At 30.2% G+C, this 19,027-nt stretch overlaps 1 protein-coding gene and 1 long non-coding RNA gene across 5 annotated transcripts; one reads left to right on the top strand and one right to left on the bottom strand.

The window, feature by feature from the left end:
- Positions 1 to 6,169: 6,169 nt before the first annotated feature.
- Positions 6,170 to 7,951, bottom strand: LOC139995203 (uncharacterized). Its single transcript, XR_011801911.1, has 2 exons — positions 7,513 to 7,951; positions 6,170 to 7,364 (listed from the first exon to the last, which is right to left on the bottom strand). It is a non-coding gene; the product is annotated as an uncharacterized lncRNA (long non-coding RNA).
- LOC139995039 (uncharacterized) lies at positions 7,244 to 18,759 on the top strand. 4 transcript variants are annotated; one of them, XM_072018191.1, is made up of 9 exons: positions 7,244 to 7,380; positions 9,173 to 9,463; positions 9,524 to 9,630; positions 9,706 to 9,830; positions 10,011 to 10,192; positions 10,273 to 10,646; positions 10,760 to 13,952; positions 14,039 to 14,160; positions 14,240 to 18,759. In XM_072018191.1, exons 1-9 carry the CDS (start codon positions 7,306 to 7,308, stop codon positions 14,298 to 14,300), a joined length of 4,530 nt encoding a protein of 1,509 aa, XP_071874292.1. In that variant the 5' UTR covers positions 7,244 to 7,305; the 3' UTR covers positions 14,301 to 18,759. The 4 variants fall into 4 exon arrangements, with proteins under 4 accessions (XP_071874292.1, XP_071874282.1, XP_071874274.1 ...); XM_072018181.1 differs by having other exon boundaries at positions 9,975 to 10,192; XM_072018173.1 differs by having other exon boundaries at positions 9,524 to 9,830.
- Positions 18,760 to 19,027: the final 268 nt, after the last annotated feature.

Here is a 19,027-nt window from a genome sequence, read left to right as displayed (position 1 = left end):
TTATTGATTAAAAATTCATTAAATCTGCTGACTTATTACATGATTAAATATTTATCAACTAGCCGTCTAGTCGAAATGCAAGATGTTTACTATAAAATTAGTATAGAGCGTGAATAGTAATCATAAATATAAAATTAGTGCTAAAAATAGTTCTAGGAAATATTATGGCTTATTATGTCATTATGATTTATTATACTAATAGGTAATTGACAGTTTAAATACCCGCCTTGTGATATTTGCGAAATATATATATACATATATTTACACTAAATACGTCTTACATCCTATATTTACACTTTCATAAACACTTCAAGCTTTATCAAAACATAATTATGATAATCTGGTCTCATTATAATGCTAATGTAAAATGTTTCGTATGACACAGGTAATATACATATGCATTTACAAAATGGTTCTATAAGTGTTCGAATACTTTTGTAAGCTACTCTGTATATGGCCATAAATCTTCGCACAACAATAGTCACTATTGATATTCTAAAGTGTATGAATAATAATAAATAAATAAGTAAATAGATAAATAAACAAATAAATAAATAAAACTTTTGAGAATGAATCACGACATAACGTTTCTTCTCTCGTTGAGCTTATTTTGCACGGTAAGAATTTAGAAGGAAAAATTTATTCGAGCATTCGGTGAAATACCTTTGAGTGATGTTTTTTGGAACAAGTAGTTCAATTAAAATAATTGCAGAAAACAAAAGTATTAGACGACTCGCGAATTTTAATCTTAAAGATCAACTCATATTATTTTTCCTTCTTGATCCGCGGATGAAACTTTCACGTTGTACTACATTCTTCGAGACATTATCTCGTTTCGATCAATTTGACCTGCAATTGGTTAATTTAATACGGTGAAACTACTCGATCTATCGACGATCTCGTAGTCGTTGTGTTAATGCTGCACAATTTCAAGCGATACTATCGAATCTAGTAACCTCGATAAGTAGTGTTAAGAATAATGTCCCACCATTTTTGGTAATTGTTCGTGCTTAACGTGTCACCATAGTCTATGATATACAATGGCTGAGAAAGATATTTAAACATTTATTATAGAAAATTTTTATAAATATATTATGTACGTACGAAACTTTTTGAAATCTCAATTTTATCAATTATATGAATTTTATTTTCGTAATATAGAATATTTCTAATAAAATGTTTTATAGCTATTATTTAGTACTAAATTTGGGCTTAAACTTCATAAATGACTATTTTTATACTTAATTCAAGAATTCATACCGCTACAAAATTACATCTCAAAGAGTAAGTCTGCATTTACATTATATATTCATAATTATTATTAATGAAAATGAAATGAAATTTAAATGATCAAATAATTTTAAGTGTATATTTTAGGCACAATGGTTCACAAAAATGTTAAATATACTTCGCATAGACAATTTTTATATACAATTTCTCGAAAACAAAGGGCCGTGTACTCAAATACTTTTGGGAGCTGTTTTACCATCAACCTAAAAAATCGAATGTACGTACAGCCAATTCATTCGAGATTTTGCAATTCTTGCCATACTCTTGTAAGTAAACAATTAGTATACAACATATACATTGGTTTTAAACATATATGTTAATTCGTCCAGTCGCGGGGAGACGCTCGCGTTATAGCGCGTCAACGGGAGTCGTAAATTCCCGCTACGATTGCACGAATCGACACCACGAACAGGGCGATCCCCTTATTTCTTGTGGGAGAATAAAGGGTGATTGGGTTGGAATATAACTGGACTTCACAGTTATATAATATATGTATATTTATTTGCACTGGATTACAATAGTTAACGTGAACCGAACGTGTTTGAATTCGTCGTGTCGGAAAGCGTTGTGATGGACCCGAAGGTTGTTCGATTTGATAGTTAGAGCAACGAGAACTTGATTGAGTTATGTTAGAACTTGACGGCCCGATGAGTGTTAGAACAGTGAACTTGTTCTAATATCCCTCGCAGAGGGATAATAATAACACCCCGAAGCAGATGGGATAATCCGCATGTTACGTCGCGTGAGTCGGTACCTGCGACGCCCCTCATGGTCAGGCCTCCGAGGCCCGTATATCGTCACACTGACCTGCAATAAACCCAAGGAACCACCATAGCCCACATCTGTTAACTATAAAGTTGCATTCTTTGTACATATTCGGTTTATGAGTGGTCCCTTAAAAGGGTCCTTAGGTTTATTGCACGCTCTCCCTCATTACGGAGAAAGCAGAGGTTTGCCCAGCGAGGTAGCGGGTTTTTCCCAAGGACAGAAACGCACGTAAGTCACACTTGCCGAGGACTGTCCCCTCGTATTCAATTCATTAACATTGGTAATACCCAATGGGCATCGCGGATCGTTACCCTCACTTTTCTACCGAAAAGTGTAAACAACGAATCCGCATTCTTAGTTCAGAAGGGCACACCCTCACCGAGTTTTCCTCCGTAAGTGACATGCGACCAGAGTCAGTCTAGTTCTCGCTGCTCTAACGATCAAATCGAACAACCTTCGGGTCCATCACAACGCTTTCCGATACGACGAATTCAAACACGTTCGGTTCACGTTAACTATTGTAATTCAGTGCAAACAAATATACATATATTATATAACTGTGAAGTCCAGTTATATTCCAACCCAATCACCCTTTATTCTCCCACAAGAAATAAGGGGATCGTCCTGTTCGTGGTATCGATTCGTGCAATCGTAGCAAGAATTTACGACTCCCGTTGACGCGCTATAACGCGACCGTCTCCCCGCGACTGGACGAAAATACAATATAGGTAATGTCAAAGATAGTCTCACTAAATTTTGTGATTTACTAATTATAGTGAATAATTGACTAATGAAATACTTTGGTGATCTGTGTAATTAAATATATAAATATTGTATATAAATGAAATATGTACTTATAGTAAATATCTTATAATTTCTATATATATATATCATCAAATCTATTTCAAACTTTAGCAATACGTGTAATCATGCTAGTCGGATCTCATTACAGAATTGTAAAATCGTTGATTTTTAATTAAAACTAGTCCTTTTTTTTCTTTTACGTAAGGAAACCCTCATGGACATCCCGCCGCTCTTCTAGGAAGCGGCAGAGTAGTATCGGATTTATCGACTAAAACCCCACGGTAGTCCGTCTGACGCTCAACAGGGTGCTCCGGGAGCAAGTGACTCTAGTCTGCCATTGATTTAAGGTTTAAATTTCATTACTGTTAGTTTCATTGTTTCTAACTAGCTTTCTTTTAAAAATTCTAATATTGTATTCCATATCTTTTATTCAAAATTTATAAATTAATAATTTATAAATTATTGTCAGTTGCAGTTATTAATTTTCTTATTCATTATACTTTTAACAATACTGAAAATTGTTGGCTCATAAATGATAATTTTATTGCATCATCTAACATATTGTGAATTATTCTCTGGAGATATCAGAACAATCCAGAAATTCATAGAAATTTTATACGCCTACTTTTATACGCTAAAAATAAGAGACTGATGAAAATCATTCTTCTAAGAAGAGATTTAAGATGATAAAAAGTTGTACAAAATAATTACAAATAAGAGCTATCTTATCGTGGCTAAAAATGTACACGAAGTTATAGAGAATACTTATTCGACTAATAATATTACATAATTAACAAGTTACAACTTTAAGTTAATACATTATAGACTTCGACTACATGAACAGTTTTTTCAATGTTGCAAATTACAAACTGAGTTATTAATGTTATTATTATAAAAATTAAATGTTATTTATAAAAATATTAATTCCTGGATTTTTCATTTTATAAGTCACAATAATTTACTTGTAAAATTTTTACAGAGGAGGTTTTAGAAGATTAATAATTTTTATTACATATTAATTTTAAAATTAATGATTGTCTACTAATCATTGAATTTTTAACTTGTAACTTATAACTTGTAAATTTTCGTTAATAATATTAGCTCGATTATGCAAGAGAATCCTAATATTAGAAAAAGGTTGACTATGACAAGTCGAAGACAATATAGACGTATACTTACATATACGTATATGCACATGTATATTGGCCACTGTGGCTGTATGTAAAAAACATAGTCAGACATATCGTATATAATAACGTATCTCGCTGCATTTATCGTGGGAATCACGAATATAATAACGGAGATACCATCAATGAAGCCGGTCAAAACAATTCTGAGAAAGAGAGAGAGAGACAGACAGATAGACAGATCAGGGAAGGGATTAGCTGCCAATCGATGAAAATTATTAAACAACACATATCTAATTATTAAAAAACACATATTTGATACAAATAAGAACAGTAAACAAAATTTACTGTAAAATATGCTACATTTCAAATGTTTTAAATTTTAAAAAATGATTATTAATATTTATTAAGTTATGAAACTTATTAAATAATATTCGTAAACCGGAATAATTAAAATTTTGTAAATTTTTTCAAGGAAAGAATTAGATATCAAAATACATATATATCAGTAATAAATAATATACTTTTTAAAGATTTTATTGAATAATTTTAGTTTGAATAATATGAATTAATTAAATATAGACTATTATTGTGATTAATAATATGTTTAGTAATTTTTATATCTATTTAATTATGCCACATATATTTCGATTTTACTTTTCAATTTTATAAATGGATATAGTTGCTTGCGACTATTTCCAAGGAAAATATTAATTTAATTTCAGTGGATGTATTGTTGTATTATTATACTAATACACACTGTATGCATACTAGTGGACTAGTACGTAACGTGAATTACCGATATATGGAACAATTTTTAAGCAAATGAATATTTATGAATGAAATAACTATATATTTTTTATATTAATAGTTAAGTTATTCTCTGTACTAAAAAATATTAGATTACAAAAAAGTTAGATTTCAAAACAAACACGACGTAAGCAATAACCATTGTTACTTGACCTCTATCAATTTTCTTTTTCTGGATAATAAACTATACGATAGAGAAGACCTCATCAAAATCAGTTCAGTTCAGTTTTTACGTGCCAAATTTAGTTCTTTGGACTCCAAAGCTTACGCTGTTTCTAGATAACTATCTTCAATATTTTATCCAGGTACAACCTTTTACTGCTTTATTATATATATAGATACAGCATTATCATAGTACATAAATAAATATTTCGTTTAATAAATTCAAAATATTTAAATTTCAGATTTCAAATTTGGAGTATTACAATCTTATATTATTTTTAAATGATTAAATTAATTATAATTACTTAAATTTTAAATAAATATATTGTTACAAAATGGATTTACTTATAGCGTAAGTACATATATATAAGAATATAATCTTTAAATATTAAAAATAAAGTCTTAGAATAGAAAATTATCAATAGTTATCATTTTAAATTCAGTCATTTAAAACAAAATTTTTATTTAAATCAATAAGAAAGTTGATAAAACAATTATATCCACTATATGCAAAATATATGCACAAATAAATAGAGAATAATATAAATAAAAGAAGTATCTGCATTGCTTTCTATCATAATGGAAAATTGTCTAATTTATCTAATTTATCTACTTCTATGTCTTTTCAAATATAAGATCTGAATATATTTCTATCACAAATCCTAGTCAATATCTCTATGTATGTATATGTTTGTATGTTCGTACGTTTGTGAAATATGTTTACAAGCGAAATTGGTAAAGTAGAAAATAACTGTTTTTATTATCTGTTGGACATCTAGTATGTTTCTTATTATCTGTTGATAAATCAAAAGAAAGTGAAATGTAATAAGAATTATGTGTGTAATTAAAATAAATATCTTCATTTTAATATCTTAATCAATTTCCTCATTTTAATCATTTTAATGCACTTGCTCGTATGTTTACATAATGCTTCAAAAGTCGAAAAATCATTTTCATTCTTTTCCATTTCACAATATCATATTTAAAATAGATTAGGGAAACTTATAATTATGTAAACGTTTCAATATTGTACGAATATAAAATTAAATCATATAGTATAGATTCAGAAAATTGATTTTAAAAGTTTATTTTGAATTATACATACATATATTATACAGACAATCATAATACAGACAAAATCTGTACTCCAAACTTTATATAGAGAAATTCTTAAAACTTAATCTTCAAAATAATCTATATTATAAAATATTATAATATGAAAATTAAAAAAACATGTACAATGGTTACAAATAGTATTTGCACATATTTTTATTTTCCAACGAGGCATTTTTCTTACCAGTTTCTGTGCATTTCATTTCAAAATATCATTAAATAATGCGAAATTTAATATACTTGAACCTAACTAATTATACGGTATGTAAATGCTATTATAATCTTTTTCGACAACTGTATATGTTACAACAAAATAAACAAAATGGATATAGCCGATACAGGTTATAAAGTGTCGATAATGTATCAACCGACCCCAAGCAGTTACAGCACTATCTATAGACAGGATATAAAATTGTGGACTTTCTTTTTTTGAATGAAAGCGTTCTTAATATTTTATCTACGAGATTCATACTTACAAAACGTTACATATTACTTATTATTATTACTTATTATTAGACACGGTTGTGCATGAGCATGCGTGTGAGTGCATGTTCTTGTATGCATATGAATATGCGTACGTACACATGCTGTACACAATGCACATGTACATATATATACATATTTACACACACACACACACAGATGGCATATATATATATACACGCTACTATACAATATACTATACAATACATATATCTTTTTTCTACCCTGTTAAAATATTTATAAATATTTATATGGTTTATTATATTATTATCAGAACATTATAGGCCTTTAGATTAGAATTAGTAATTAATTAATTACTAAATAATAATGTATAATATAATCTTAAGCTACAAACAAAAGCCTATTACGGATTATGAAAGAAAATGTTATATGTTAAGAAAATAGATATTTACTAATTGCAATACTGATACATGTAGTGAAATGAGGTACGCCTCGACAGTCATAATTCAATAAAGAATAAAAAATAAGGAAAGCTTTCTTAAGAAGAGATAGCAGTACCACACGCCAACTTTAAGGCAGTGAACGCATACGATGTGTCACGTGGGCAAACGCGACAAGCGCATATTCCAGAGAAACCTGGCGCCCTGGTGGCGGTCTTTGGGGCGGCCATATTTTCTCTCGTGGATTTTAGTCACGAAGGTGGTGGTTCGCTGACAATTTCTGGGATGCGCCGTTTGAAGACATTCTCGCGTGTTTTATACTCATAAATAGATGATCAGTGCCAATCATGGCTAAACGGAGTAACAATTTGAGTGGAAGACGATCATCGTCGCATAATACGAAACCCTACGATGCAAACAATGTGAGTATTACCTCTTTGGCACGAGTCTGCCGCGACAGAAACGAATTTGCCTCATATCCAATGGTTCTTCGCGCCTTACCGCTTAAATTAGACCTCCCAACGAATTTGCTTATGTATGCTTTATGTACCAACCTCTTTTCGGACTGCCTTTTGTATGACCTATGTTTTTCTAAAATGCTATTTCAACGGATCTGGACGACGTCACGGTTATGTGAATCCATTCGATAACCTCAATGTTTCCCATACTAAGTAGATACTTACAATACTTCGCTCATGAGATACCTATCAAGACGCATATAACATATAACCTTGAAATGTGATTCCTTACCAGGAAAATTTTGAGGAATGTATTATGCGATTCAATTCTCGTAAATTTATCACTCTGTCAACTTAAAGAAATTTAAATGTTACCATTTGCATCTAGTATGTATGCGAAAAAGACACGCGTGACGTTGGAAAATCACGTTTTGCGCAAATTCATGCAATATCTTGTAATCTTTTCTGGAAATCATTTTTTTTCTTTCAAATGATAATATTCGTTTAATTCAATCGATTTAAATAAATATGCAATTTAATCTATTTTCGGTCGAATTGTTTTAACCTCAATTTCTAAGAATGACTTTTTATGTATTTTAATTGTTACTGTGTTTGCGCAACTACACATGTTAGTTTGACGAAATATTTATAGATAAATCTTATATCTTAATAACCAATTTTTCATCCCTAATTCTGTGTATATTTATTAGAATTATTATCTAACAAATATATTAAATGAAATATGACTACATATAATACAAACATGTATAATGTACATGAATAATTTCATTTTATTTAATATAAGTATATATACATATAACTTCTTTCCTTTGTATAGTTTATATTCCATTTGTTTTATTAATGTTTTGTATTATGTTTATTATAATACTACACAATTGATATTATATATATGAATATTATAATATATTTATTATTTAATATTTCTTTTCTTTTTTTCTCTCTCGAGAAGGAGAAAATGCTATTACGCATATCCAGTGATTAAGTATATAGGACTCGGCGGATGGAGTCGCCATACCTACTAAAAACCCTTCCTTTATTCGCTCCTCTTATGGTACAGGAACCAAGCCCGGAACTGCCTTTCGACATTACTTCAGGGTTGGCCTTAGTGTGCACCCATCACTAGTTCAGTCTTCTCAATTTAGTCTACTAGCTTGTCTTTTCTTCTCCTCCACAATCATCCCTTGCACTTGTCTTTCTTGTATGATCTTCGTGGAAAACGCTTGGAACCTAGTCCAATTATTCTCTTTCTTGGTTACTGCCTCTACCTTTCCACCGTAAGTGGCATGCCAATGTAACTTTCAAATTCAGTCCTCTTGTAAATCCACCTAAGGCAGTGGAATAACACATGCTCCGCATCGTCACCATCGGTGTCACAATCCCAACATCTCGAGTGATCCTCCTTATTAATCGTCTTTCAATACACATTAAAAATCCTGTGTCCGGTCAAAATTTGCATAGTCCAATGATCGATGTATCTTTTGTACTTAAAGGTTAAAGGAGGTTAAAAAAGTACAAGCGTTAGAAATTAATTCCTGGTCCAATTGTCACTTCTATAAAAACTCCATTCCTCTCTCCACTTGTCGTCAATGTGTTCTTCCACCACCCTCATTCCCTCCACAAAATTTGAGGTATCTCCTGCTCTGGAACGGATCTCATACTATTCCTGTTGATAACTCCTTTTAAATTCATACATGTACTATTTAATATCTATGGATTTATTTCCTTTATATTTCAGTCTTTTGTAAAAAAAGTAGCAACAAAAGTGACTGATCTTTTACCACAAAGGTTATGGATTAGTAAGTGGTTTAATACATCTCAAAATGATGAAGATATATTAGAGGACAATGGAAATCCTGAAGAAGTTGAATTAGAAGAAGATATTCAGAAACCTCCACCATTAAAACGACCATGTATTCGTATGGATGTTTCTCATCCACCTGGTACATTTTCAATTCAACCAAGAACTAAATCAACAATTAACAAAGCCAGTTCATCTAAGCAACAATATTTCATTCATGATGAAACGGTAATATATAAAAAGTTGTTAATCTGAACACATTTTCTTCAATTAATAATGTTTTTGTAGAATGAAGATTTTTCTAAACCTGCAATGGCTGGACCAAGCGGGATGAGCCATTTAGTATCTTCTACACCTGCAACACAGTCAGATATTAGAAACATAGCACCACAGAGGTCGGAATTAAATTCATTAGTTGCTACTACAAATAATGGAACTACAAATGGTATGGATGATAATTCTGAATCCAGTGAGAGCACTAGTGGTTGCAGTTCTCTTATTCCACAAACCAATAGACAAGAAGCTCCATCAAATGTCTCTTATAGCTCTCCATTCTCTAATAGAAAAAGGTTTAATAATGACAAATTAAATTTCAGTAAGTAAACTTTATCTTCTCTGTGATTTTATATTTAATACAAAATATTTTTTCATGTTTAAATATGTCAAAAATATATCATTTCCTCTTTTAAAAATATAAATTCTTATTCAAGATATATTTTAATATACAAATTTTTTTTAGCCAGCCATATACAGTCTCCAAGATCTTTATTTTTAGATAATACCCGAGATTCCTTAAGTAGTCGTAGACCAAGCTTTAATGCATCAATCATGACAAACACGCCGGATCGTGCATCTCCCTTGGCATCTCCTTTCTACAGTGGAAATACCACTTTTGGTGGAGCAAATGCAGCTGGTCTTTATAAACGAGGACGTAATTTGTTTAATAGTTCAAATGAGGTATGTGTTATTAATTTAAATTATTGTTCTTTAACTACTTTCAATATTATTTATGGTATATCAATTGTTACTAATTTCAGATTCAACTTCAAGTTCCTAAAAGAACATGTGTTGAAGTAAAACCATCTAATACTGATTCATCTGGTATGAGTCAAACTGCTAAAAAAATATTGGAAGCATTAGAACATTTTTCATCGCCAATAACTGATGCTAAAAAAATTCCATTAAAAATGATGAATAATATATCACCAACAAATAAAAAGAGATCGAGAGAGGAAATGACATCAACAACTAAAGTTGGATTACGTCATTTAACTCGCGAATTAACTGTACCAACCATACCCGATATATTAAAATTGAGACGGCGGCAGAAATTACAAGATACGACAGCTGCAGCTAGAAAAATTGTTTCGGCACGAAGCGAACCACCGCCTCCTCAAGAGTATCATCTCAGGTGAATATATAATTATTATTTATTCAAAATATTCGTATATATAATTATTTGTTAAATAAACATTGGTAATCATTAAATATACAATCATAATATATGTAATTTCTTTTTTACAGGACTCAAATTGATGAAGATTCAAAACATCATGGAAAAATTAAAACCAAAACAGCAAATCTTGAGCAAGAAGATACAGTTGAACCAGTTAATTTACCAAACATACCTCTACCTATATCTTCTTTACCTAATTTCAACTTTATGACATCTACTAATACAAATATAGGAGACAAAGCTAATACAGGCAAAGAAGATACCTTCACATTTGCAAGTCCTATAAAAGTAACAAATACCACAAAGAACTTAAAATCTATCAATAATTTCACATTTAGTAGCCCAATTAATGCTGATAAACAATCAATCGATAAATCTAATAATTCAGATTCTCCTTTAAAAAGAGTTGGTGTCAAATCCACTTCATCAAATGACTATATACCTCCTGTAACACAAAATTTTATTTGGTCTGGTTCATCTACAGCTCCTAGACTAAAAGAAAAAATAAAGAATAATGATAAAGCTATTCCTATTACTTCGAATGAATTAAAATCAGGAAGTGTTATGGATATTCTTTGTTCTAAATCTAGTACAATAAAAGCTGAAAAATTAGATGAATCAAAGACGCAGTTAGAGTCAAACAAAGAATCAACCAATAATAAAACAAATACAATTGACCCAGATACAATTAACGACGATAATATTAAAAAAATTGGAAATTCACAATCCAATATACAAAATACTTCAATTATGTGGGAATGTTCTGAATGTTTGTTTAAGAATAACAATTCTGAAACACAATGCTTTGCTTGTAAAATTACCAGACCCAGTTTTAAAGATAAGAAGACTTCTGAATTGTCAATATCAAGCAATGTCAGTGAATCAAAAACTACAGCAAATGATAATTTTGGCTCGCAGTTTAAACTTTCAAGTAATCAGTGGGAATGTACATCATGTTTTGTAAGAAATAAACAAACTGATACTAAGTGTGCTGCGTGTAGTGCACTAAAACCAGATACAAAGCAAGAAACGAAGTCTGGGAACTGTCCTAAATGTAGTTTAAATGATTCTGAAAACCCAACTACGTGTACTTTTTGCAATACATCTAAATCAAGTATATTAAAAATGAGTGTACAAGACAGTACGAATCCTACAGATAACACAAATATTTCTGTATGTCAGAATATAATCAATACATCAATTAATGAAAATGAAGGTATGGATAAATTAAACTCAAACAAGGATACATGGGAATGTCCTTGCTGTATGGTTAGAAATCTTATCTCTATTGATTCTTGTCCATGTTGTAATACAGCTAAACCTAGTACTGGGATTGCTACTAAGAATGCCCCTCCTTTATTTTCAAATGGATTTGGAGATAAGTTTAAAAAACCTGAAGGTGCATGGATTTGCAACACTTGCATGCTGCAAAATGAAACAAAAGTTACTACATGTGTAGCTTGTGGTGATGCAAAGCCAGGCTCAAAGAAACCAGATAACTCTACTTCTACAAATACTAATTCTAATTTACAATTTAATTTTGATATGCCTGCAAATACTAGTGGTTTTAAATTTGGTATTGACAAAGCTGATCAAGAAAAGACTGATACTACAATATCTACAAATGGTTTTAAATTCGGCGAAAAACAACAAAGTAATCAAACTGGTCAATTTACATTTGGTATTCAAAAGGAAGATACGAAAACAAGTGAAGTACAGAAATCTGATAACAATGTCTCTTTGACCTCAGGAAGTGGTTTTGGAGTTCCAATTAAAGCAAATAATGCTGAAAAGACTGATGTAAAACAAGATTCAGAAGACGTGGGAAAAAGTTCAACACCGCTATTTTCATTTGGTATAGCTAAAAGTGAAAATGGAACAATAGAAAGTAATAAGCAGATTGTAAATATAACTTCTACATCAATTGCACCTACCTTTACATTTAATACGCCTAAGCCTAGAATTGAACAATCAGACATAAAAGAAGAAAAACAAACTCCTCTGCTGGAAAATACTGTGACAGAAGCTGCTTCAAAGCCAAACATAGAAGCTACCGAATCTACTACTACTAATACAAATACATTACCTTCAGTAACTCAAAGCAGTATACAAGAACCTAAATCAACTGCTGCATTTTCTTTTGTTGTACCAAGTAGCACAAGTGCAATTAATAGTAGTGCTTCTACAACTGTAGTATCAAGTCTTCCACCCTCTACTCAATCTTCCTTTACATTTCTTGAATCAAAATCAACTACACAAGCACCAGCTGTACCAACATTTGGACAGATATCAACATCAGCTCCTACTTCTAATTTATCTAATACCTTTACATTTGGAAACAGTAAAACAAAGGAAGGATCCTCAATAACTAAAACTTTTAGTACATTACCAAATGCCTCTCCAGGAAGTTCATTATTCTCAAGTATTTCTAGTGGTCCATCACTGTTTGGCAATAATGATACAAAAACTGTACCAGCATTTGGACAAACTTCAACTGAAGATAATAAACAACCTGCATTTGGTGCTGCAAATACAAGTAAATCCTCAACTTTTGTAGTACCAGGGAATAAAGTACCAATATTTGGTAATACGGAAAATAAACCTAAAATTTTTGGTTCAACTGACCCAAAAATAAGTGTATTTGGAAACACAGATAATAAACCAACATCTTTATTCAATCCATCACCCCAAGCACCAACTGCAACACCAGCCTCTTTTGGCGCACCGTCAGCTACATCAACACTTTTTGGATCATCTGTTACTCCCGTTTTTGGTAATAATACTACTTCGACGTTTACTACTGAGTCAACACCTAACATATTTGGATCTACCTCAAAGTCAAATGAAACTAGTACACCAAATTCAAACATATTTACGTTTGGCACTACTCCTGCTCAACCAATAGCGAAACCAGCAACTGGATTTAATTTTTCTACAAATAATAATCCTGCTGAATCAACTCAGAAACCATTATTTACGTTTGGTAGCAATTCATCTACTCAGAAAAATGCTAATTTATTTGGGAATACATTCAATAATCCTACATCAACTAATTCTTCTGGCTTTCTATTTAATGCACCTAAACCGGAAGCATCAGCATTTTCTCAACCTACAGCAACAAATCCAATATTTGGTGCATCACAACCTGGTACACAGAATCAAGCGTCGTCGTCGTCGTTCTCGTCTACTCCTTCAAATACAGGATTTAATTTCGGATCTACAGCACCTGCTGTTACGTCAGGCGGTTTTAATTTTGGTACTGTAAGTATACTAAAGTACAAGATGTCAAGATGTCTTGAATAAGTTGAATTTAATTAGAATTAAATTTTAATAATTAATTTATTTAGGCATCTGCTTCTACACCATCTGCAGGATTTAATTTTAATGCTCCTGGTATTACACCAACATTTGATCCTAATACTCCACCAACATTTAACTTTACTGGTGGTAATGCACCTATAGCATTTAAGTATGTATAAATTATACAAAATTATTCATCATATTAATTACAAGAATTGTTTGTTATATATTATCATATTTTATTTCAGAGCAATACCTACTCAAACTCCACAACGGAAGTTCAAAAAAGCCATTAGAAGAATGCGGTAGAGGGCAAGTAACACACGACCATAGTTACACATACACTCGGACGCATTTTTTTATATATATCTCATGCAACCGCGTGTATGAATATGTTTTTGAATATATGCTTAAGTTACAGTATGATACAATGAAAATATACCAACCATCAATGGTCACATCAATGTGGTGGTATACCAAGCATTTTATGTAATATATTAATTTGTCAATAGGATATGCTTGCGTACAGCCACTTGTGTTCTACAGGATCTGTAAATTATAAATTATTTAAATTATACAATAATAACGAAAGATACTTTGATGTTGGCATGAAGCCATTTTTGAAATTATGACAGATCATACATAATCTGCCATCGCATTACTAATACCTTGCCCAAACAAGACACTATGTGTGCGTATTGACGTGACAAATTAATTTGCTGAAAGAATACCTCGATAAAGAAACCTAACAAAGCACTAAATATGTGCAATTTATTGAGGATAACAAGTGGGAGTGTATCCCTCAGGTAAGTATAAATCATTCACAACTCGTAACAATACTTTTGTAACTGAGAAGCGAGAGGGACTAAATAGTGCCGAAATACATTAATTAAAAATTATTTTTTGTAATGAAAGAAACATTGTAATAACTTGTAATGCCTTTATTCTTATATTTGTATGTAAAAACAATCATCTGTACCTGACTACTTATTTTTAATGTATTCAGTATACACAGTTTTACATAGTCAGGTACACAATCTTGAAGGAGCTTAACGAATGAGAAATATATAGTTAACAACAGAATTATTTTATTCATTTTCTCTATAAATTTTGACACGTTACGAGTATTGTGAATTGATTGAATATCAATGAAATCCCACTGCGTATAGACATTAATTATATTTTCATTAGAATTGTGCGGACAGTTCTACAGTCTTTGTAGTACTAGTCCAAGAAAAATGTATCATAAAAGAAAATGGCATTCGGATAGTACAAACTCACGATTACTGAACGATTGCATTGAGTAGTCGAAATTGTATATTTTTTTTATATATTGAATGAACTAATTCTATAAGAATATACTGAATGCCATTTTAATAGAATTAAATTATAGTAATGTTGCGTGTTTTACCATAGAATGAATGAAAAATGAATCAAGGAGTATGTTGAATGGAAATAAATTATTATGGGGCTTCTAAAGAGTTACTTTTTCTTTTGTTACTAAATTGAATGTATTTTTATAGTAAGTTTCTGAAATTGTTATTAACTTTATATATTATCGTTGCTTCTACTATGTATATTATGAAAACGTATCACTCTGTATCACAGTAAAACTAAGTATATTACAATAAAATTCATAGAGATAATATTACAGAATTACACATAATTTTCAAAAATTGTAGACACTTATTTTTAAGTCAAATAATTTCCTTTTTTTAAGATTCACTTATTTCTTTAACAGCATTTTTACATTTTAATTGCGGTGTTTGTGAAATAACAGATTTTTACAATGAGTGCAGTTTAGCCTAGAGTGATATTAAAGTAAATGTAAGTATAGGAAAGTTATTTCCAAAATATTAAAAAGCCATAAAAGTAACTATTATATTTGGAAGTCCCTAAATACAGAAAGTAGTTAGTTGACGTGTTAATGATTAATGATTAATGATTAATAATTAATATGAAATCATGCACGTCCTATTTAAGATTAGGATAGTTATATCTATAATGTTGGCTTAAAATTGACAGTAGCCAAGAATAACTCGGCACAAGACCCACCTTCTGCCATAGTAGATATATAGGTACAAAAACAACTCTGTTACATATTGTTACTTTATATGTTGTGTAATATTTACATTATAGGTTTTAAGGCGTTTTTAATTTCTGCATATATTTTCAAAAAGTAAGAATAATAGATAACAAAGAAGCCTTGATTTCATGTTGATAATTTACAAATTGCATACTCTGCAAATACCCTTCGTAGTTATTAATAGGTAATACTAGAATAGTATTGCTAAGTATGTAAAAAAATGTATCAACATAATTAATCAATTTTTTCTTTGTATAATTGTATAATTAAAATTACAATTAATCTACCGTTTAATCGTAGAACGAAATCTATAACAATTCAGTAATTGAAATAAACTAGTTAATACTTACAGTACCTCTTAATGTTATCCTTTGTATAAAAAAAATCTGATCTACGAAGGGTTCTTCCGCACATAGTTATATTGTTTAACTTAAGGAATTGTAGCTTTGTATAATTACCAGCTGAAATACTAACCAATGGTAAAGTGAGGCTGCGCTGAGATATGTCTATGCTGCTGTCTTACACTGTGAACATTCTCTGTCGAGGCTGTGTCGTCCATTTGTCTATCCTTAGACAAATTTCCAAATTAATGAATATATCAAATGCTGCCTGAAAGGGGCAATACCTTTGTAATAAATCTCGTATATGGCCTTAAAAAACATAACGAGCGCGTGACGTATATGTATTAACGATTGTACAGCAAATCATATTGGAATTGTTTTGTAGCAGTTTGTACTCTCCATTGCAATATGTTTGCATAAATACTTGAAGAGCACTACATTAAAATCGTTCAACAATAGATATGTAACATCTCGTGACTCATAGAATTTGTCTTTGTATTTATTGTAAATACTATAAGTTTAAAATTACTTCTTATTGTGTATTAATTCGCGAATTAATTACATCTTAATTGTAATAATTCAATTGTATTATTTGGAAAGTAAAAAAATATGTAATAATCATAAGATAAAGATAAAAAATTTATCTATAAAAAACAATAACTACCGATAAATTGATAATACATTTTTTAACAAAATGTACAAAAATCCTGTGAGTTATGAGATGTAAAAGAATGAGTCAAATGTTCTGAGGCCTTATTATAATCTTAGTCCATGAAAATTATGTATGGTACTGAATTTACATGAATATCTGTAATGATTATATTGAGAATGTATTAATTAATGATCTAATGTTCACAAATGGGAGAGTTTGTTATGAAATAAGTCCAATGACTGCCTGTAATTAAATAAAATGTACATGGGAGAATGTTCACTGTACGCTTCAGGTGCTATGGAGATGTTATAACATTCTCATGACATGGTATAATGTCAGATAATATTGTGAAGGAGTATCGGTGTTTCTCAACCGATAAACCATTTATAATTCAATAATTTTTACTCGCACAAACAAAGTATGGAAATACAGATAAAAACAGAAATGCTTATTAAATCGCAAATATTTTATTTAAAGAGAAACATGAAGGGGCAAAGATATATTTGATTCATTGAAAAGTACGTAATAAGCACAAGATTATAATTAAAATAGTAATGTACATTACATAGGATGGAATTAGCATCTATTTACGAAACGAATGTATAAATGTAATTATGACGAATGAAAAACTCGATAGCCTCATATTGTATAATTTATTGAATAAATGTGACGTTGCTTTAACGCGTAACATTTGCGATGACGAGGGCTATTGAGCTCGTGTTGAGAAACACCGTGAATAGGATACATTCACGTTAACATTACTACCATTATTATTCTTAATACTATCCTCCACTGTATTCATAATAACTATATTATACAGTACTAGGATATATGAAAAATATCAATTGAAAACAATGTTTAATTTTGGTTTACATTTTTATTTTGTAGCTAGTAAAATAAAGATTTTAGGAGGGCATTTAGATAATGATGCGAACCAAGGAGTTTTTAACTATGTACAATTAACGTATAATGTAATTACACTATAAACTTTAATTTTCTTTTTAGCAAATAAAATATGCGAGGACAAAAAAATACGCGTTGTACTTCGTAAAAACCCTTTGGTTCGCATAAAGAAAGTAATCGAAAAACGAATGTTAGAATTCAATCGCAATCTTGAATTCTTAGATCAAATGTATTTGTTTCATGATTACATTTCACGTTGCTTTTTATTTCTATAAGTATCAAGCTCACTCCTTAACAGTTCCTCAAAGAAAATATACAAAATAAGAAATCCATACTATAACTTACTCTAATATTCGTGATTTTAACATCCTGATATATATATATATATATATATATGTCTGTTCTATACGTTTTTTTAGTAAAAAATATCTTATTTTAGTTACGTTGTATATCTCAACTCATAATACAGAAAAAGTAAAGTATCTTCTTTGAACAAAATTAGAGTGGGCAAAGTATATAAATATTTTTTTCATAATTCAAAACTTTTACAAAATCAAGTGATTATAAATTAAATTAATTCTACATAATTCTATACAAAGTAGCCCAGTTATTACTAATTAAAGGTTCCAATTCATTATCGTGTCACATTGTCTACTATAAAATCTACGTATTCAGTTTTCGCTTACAAGAGCTATACAATTATACAACATTAAGTCATTTTCTTATGTGGTACAGCTGTATGAGGAGTTTATGCAGAAAATAAAAATTATCTAAGATTGAGATACACTGAGTGTTTGACTTATTTAACCTGATTTTGGCACACTCTGCACAATCTGTGTTTGTAATGCCGTGTTAAGGTGCTTTCAAAAGATTGAAAATGAGTAACATATATTAGGTTATTGTAAATCTTTAAAATTATTTACAAATTTTATACAAGTTCCAATTTCGTCCACTAAAAATTTTAGTTTTATATAATTATTTTTTTTTAACATTAATATATTATTTAAGGACAAATTTCAAATAGGAAAAAAGATTGCTATAATTATAGAGCAAA

Source organism: Bombus fervidus, chromosome 2 (assembly GCF_041682495.2).
Source record: "Bombus fervidus isolate BK054 chromosome 2, iyBomFerv1, whole genome shotgun sequence".
NCBI classification, from domain to species: domain Eukaryota; kingdom Metazoa; phylum Arthropoda; class Insecta; order Hymenoptera; family Apidae; genus Bombus; species Bombus fervidus.
The sequence above is the reverse complement of the archived record's forward strand: the minus strand, read 5'-3'. Positions and strand labels throughout refer to the sequence as shown.

Coding starts and splice junctions, on each gene's coding strand:
- LOC139995039 (XM_072018162.1), top strand. CDS start 7,306: ATGGCTAAACGGAGTAACAATTTGAGTGGAAGACGATCATCGTCGCAT. Junction 9,464..9,523: donor ATTTCATTCATGATGAAACG/GTAATATATAAA, acceptor ATGTTTTTGTAG/AATGAAGATTTTTCTAAACC. Junction 10,647..10,759: donor CCTCAAGAGTATCATCTCAG/GTGAATATATAA, acceptor TCTTTTTTACAG/GACTCAAATTGATGAAGATT.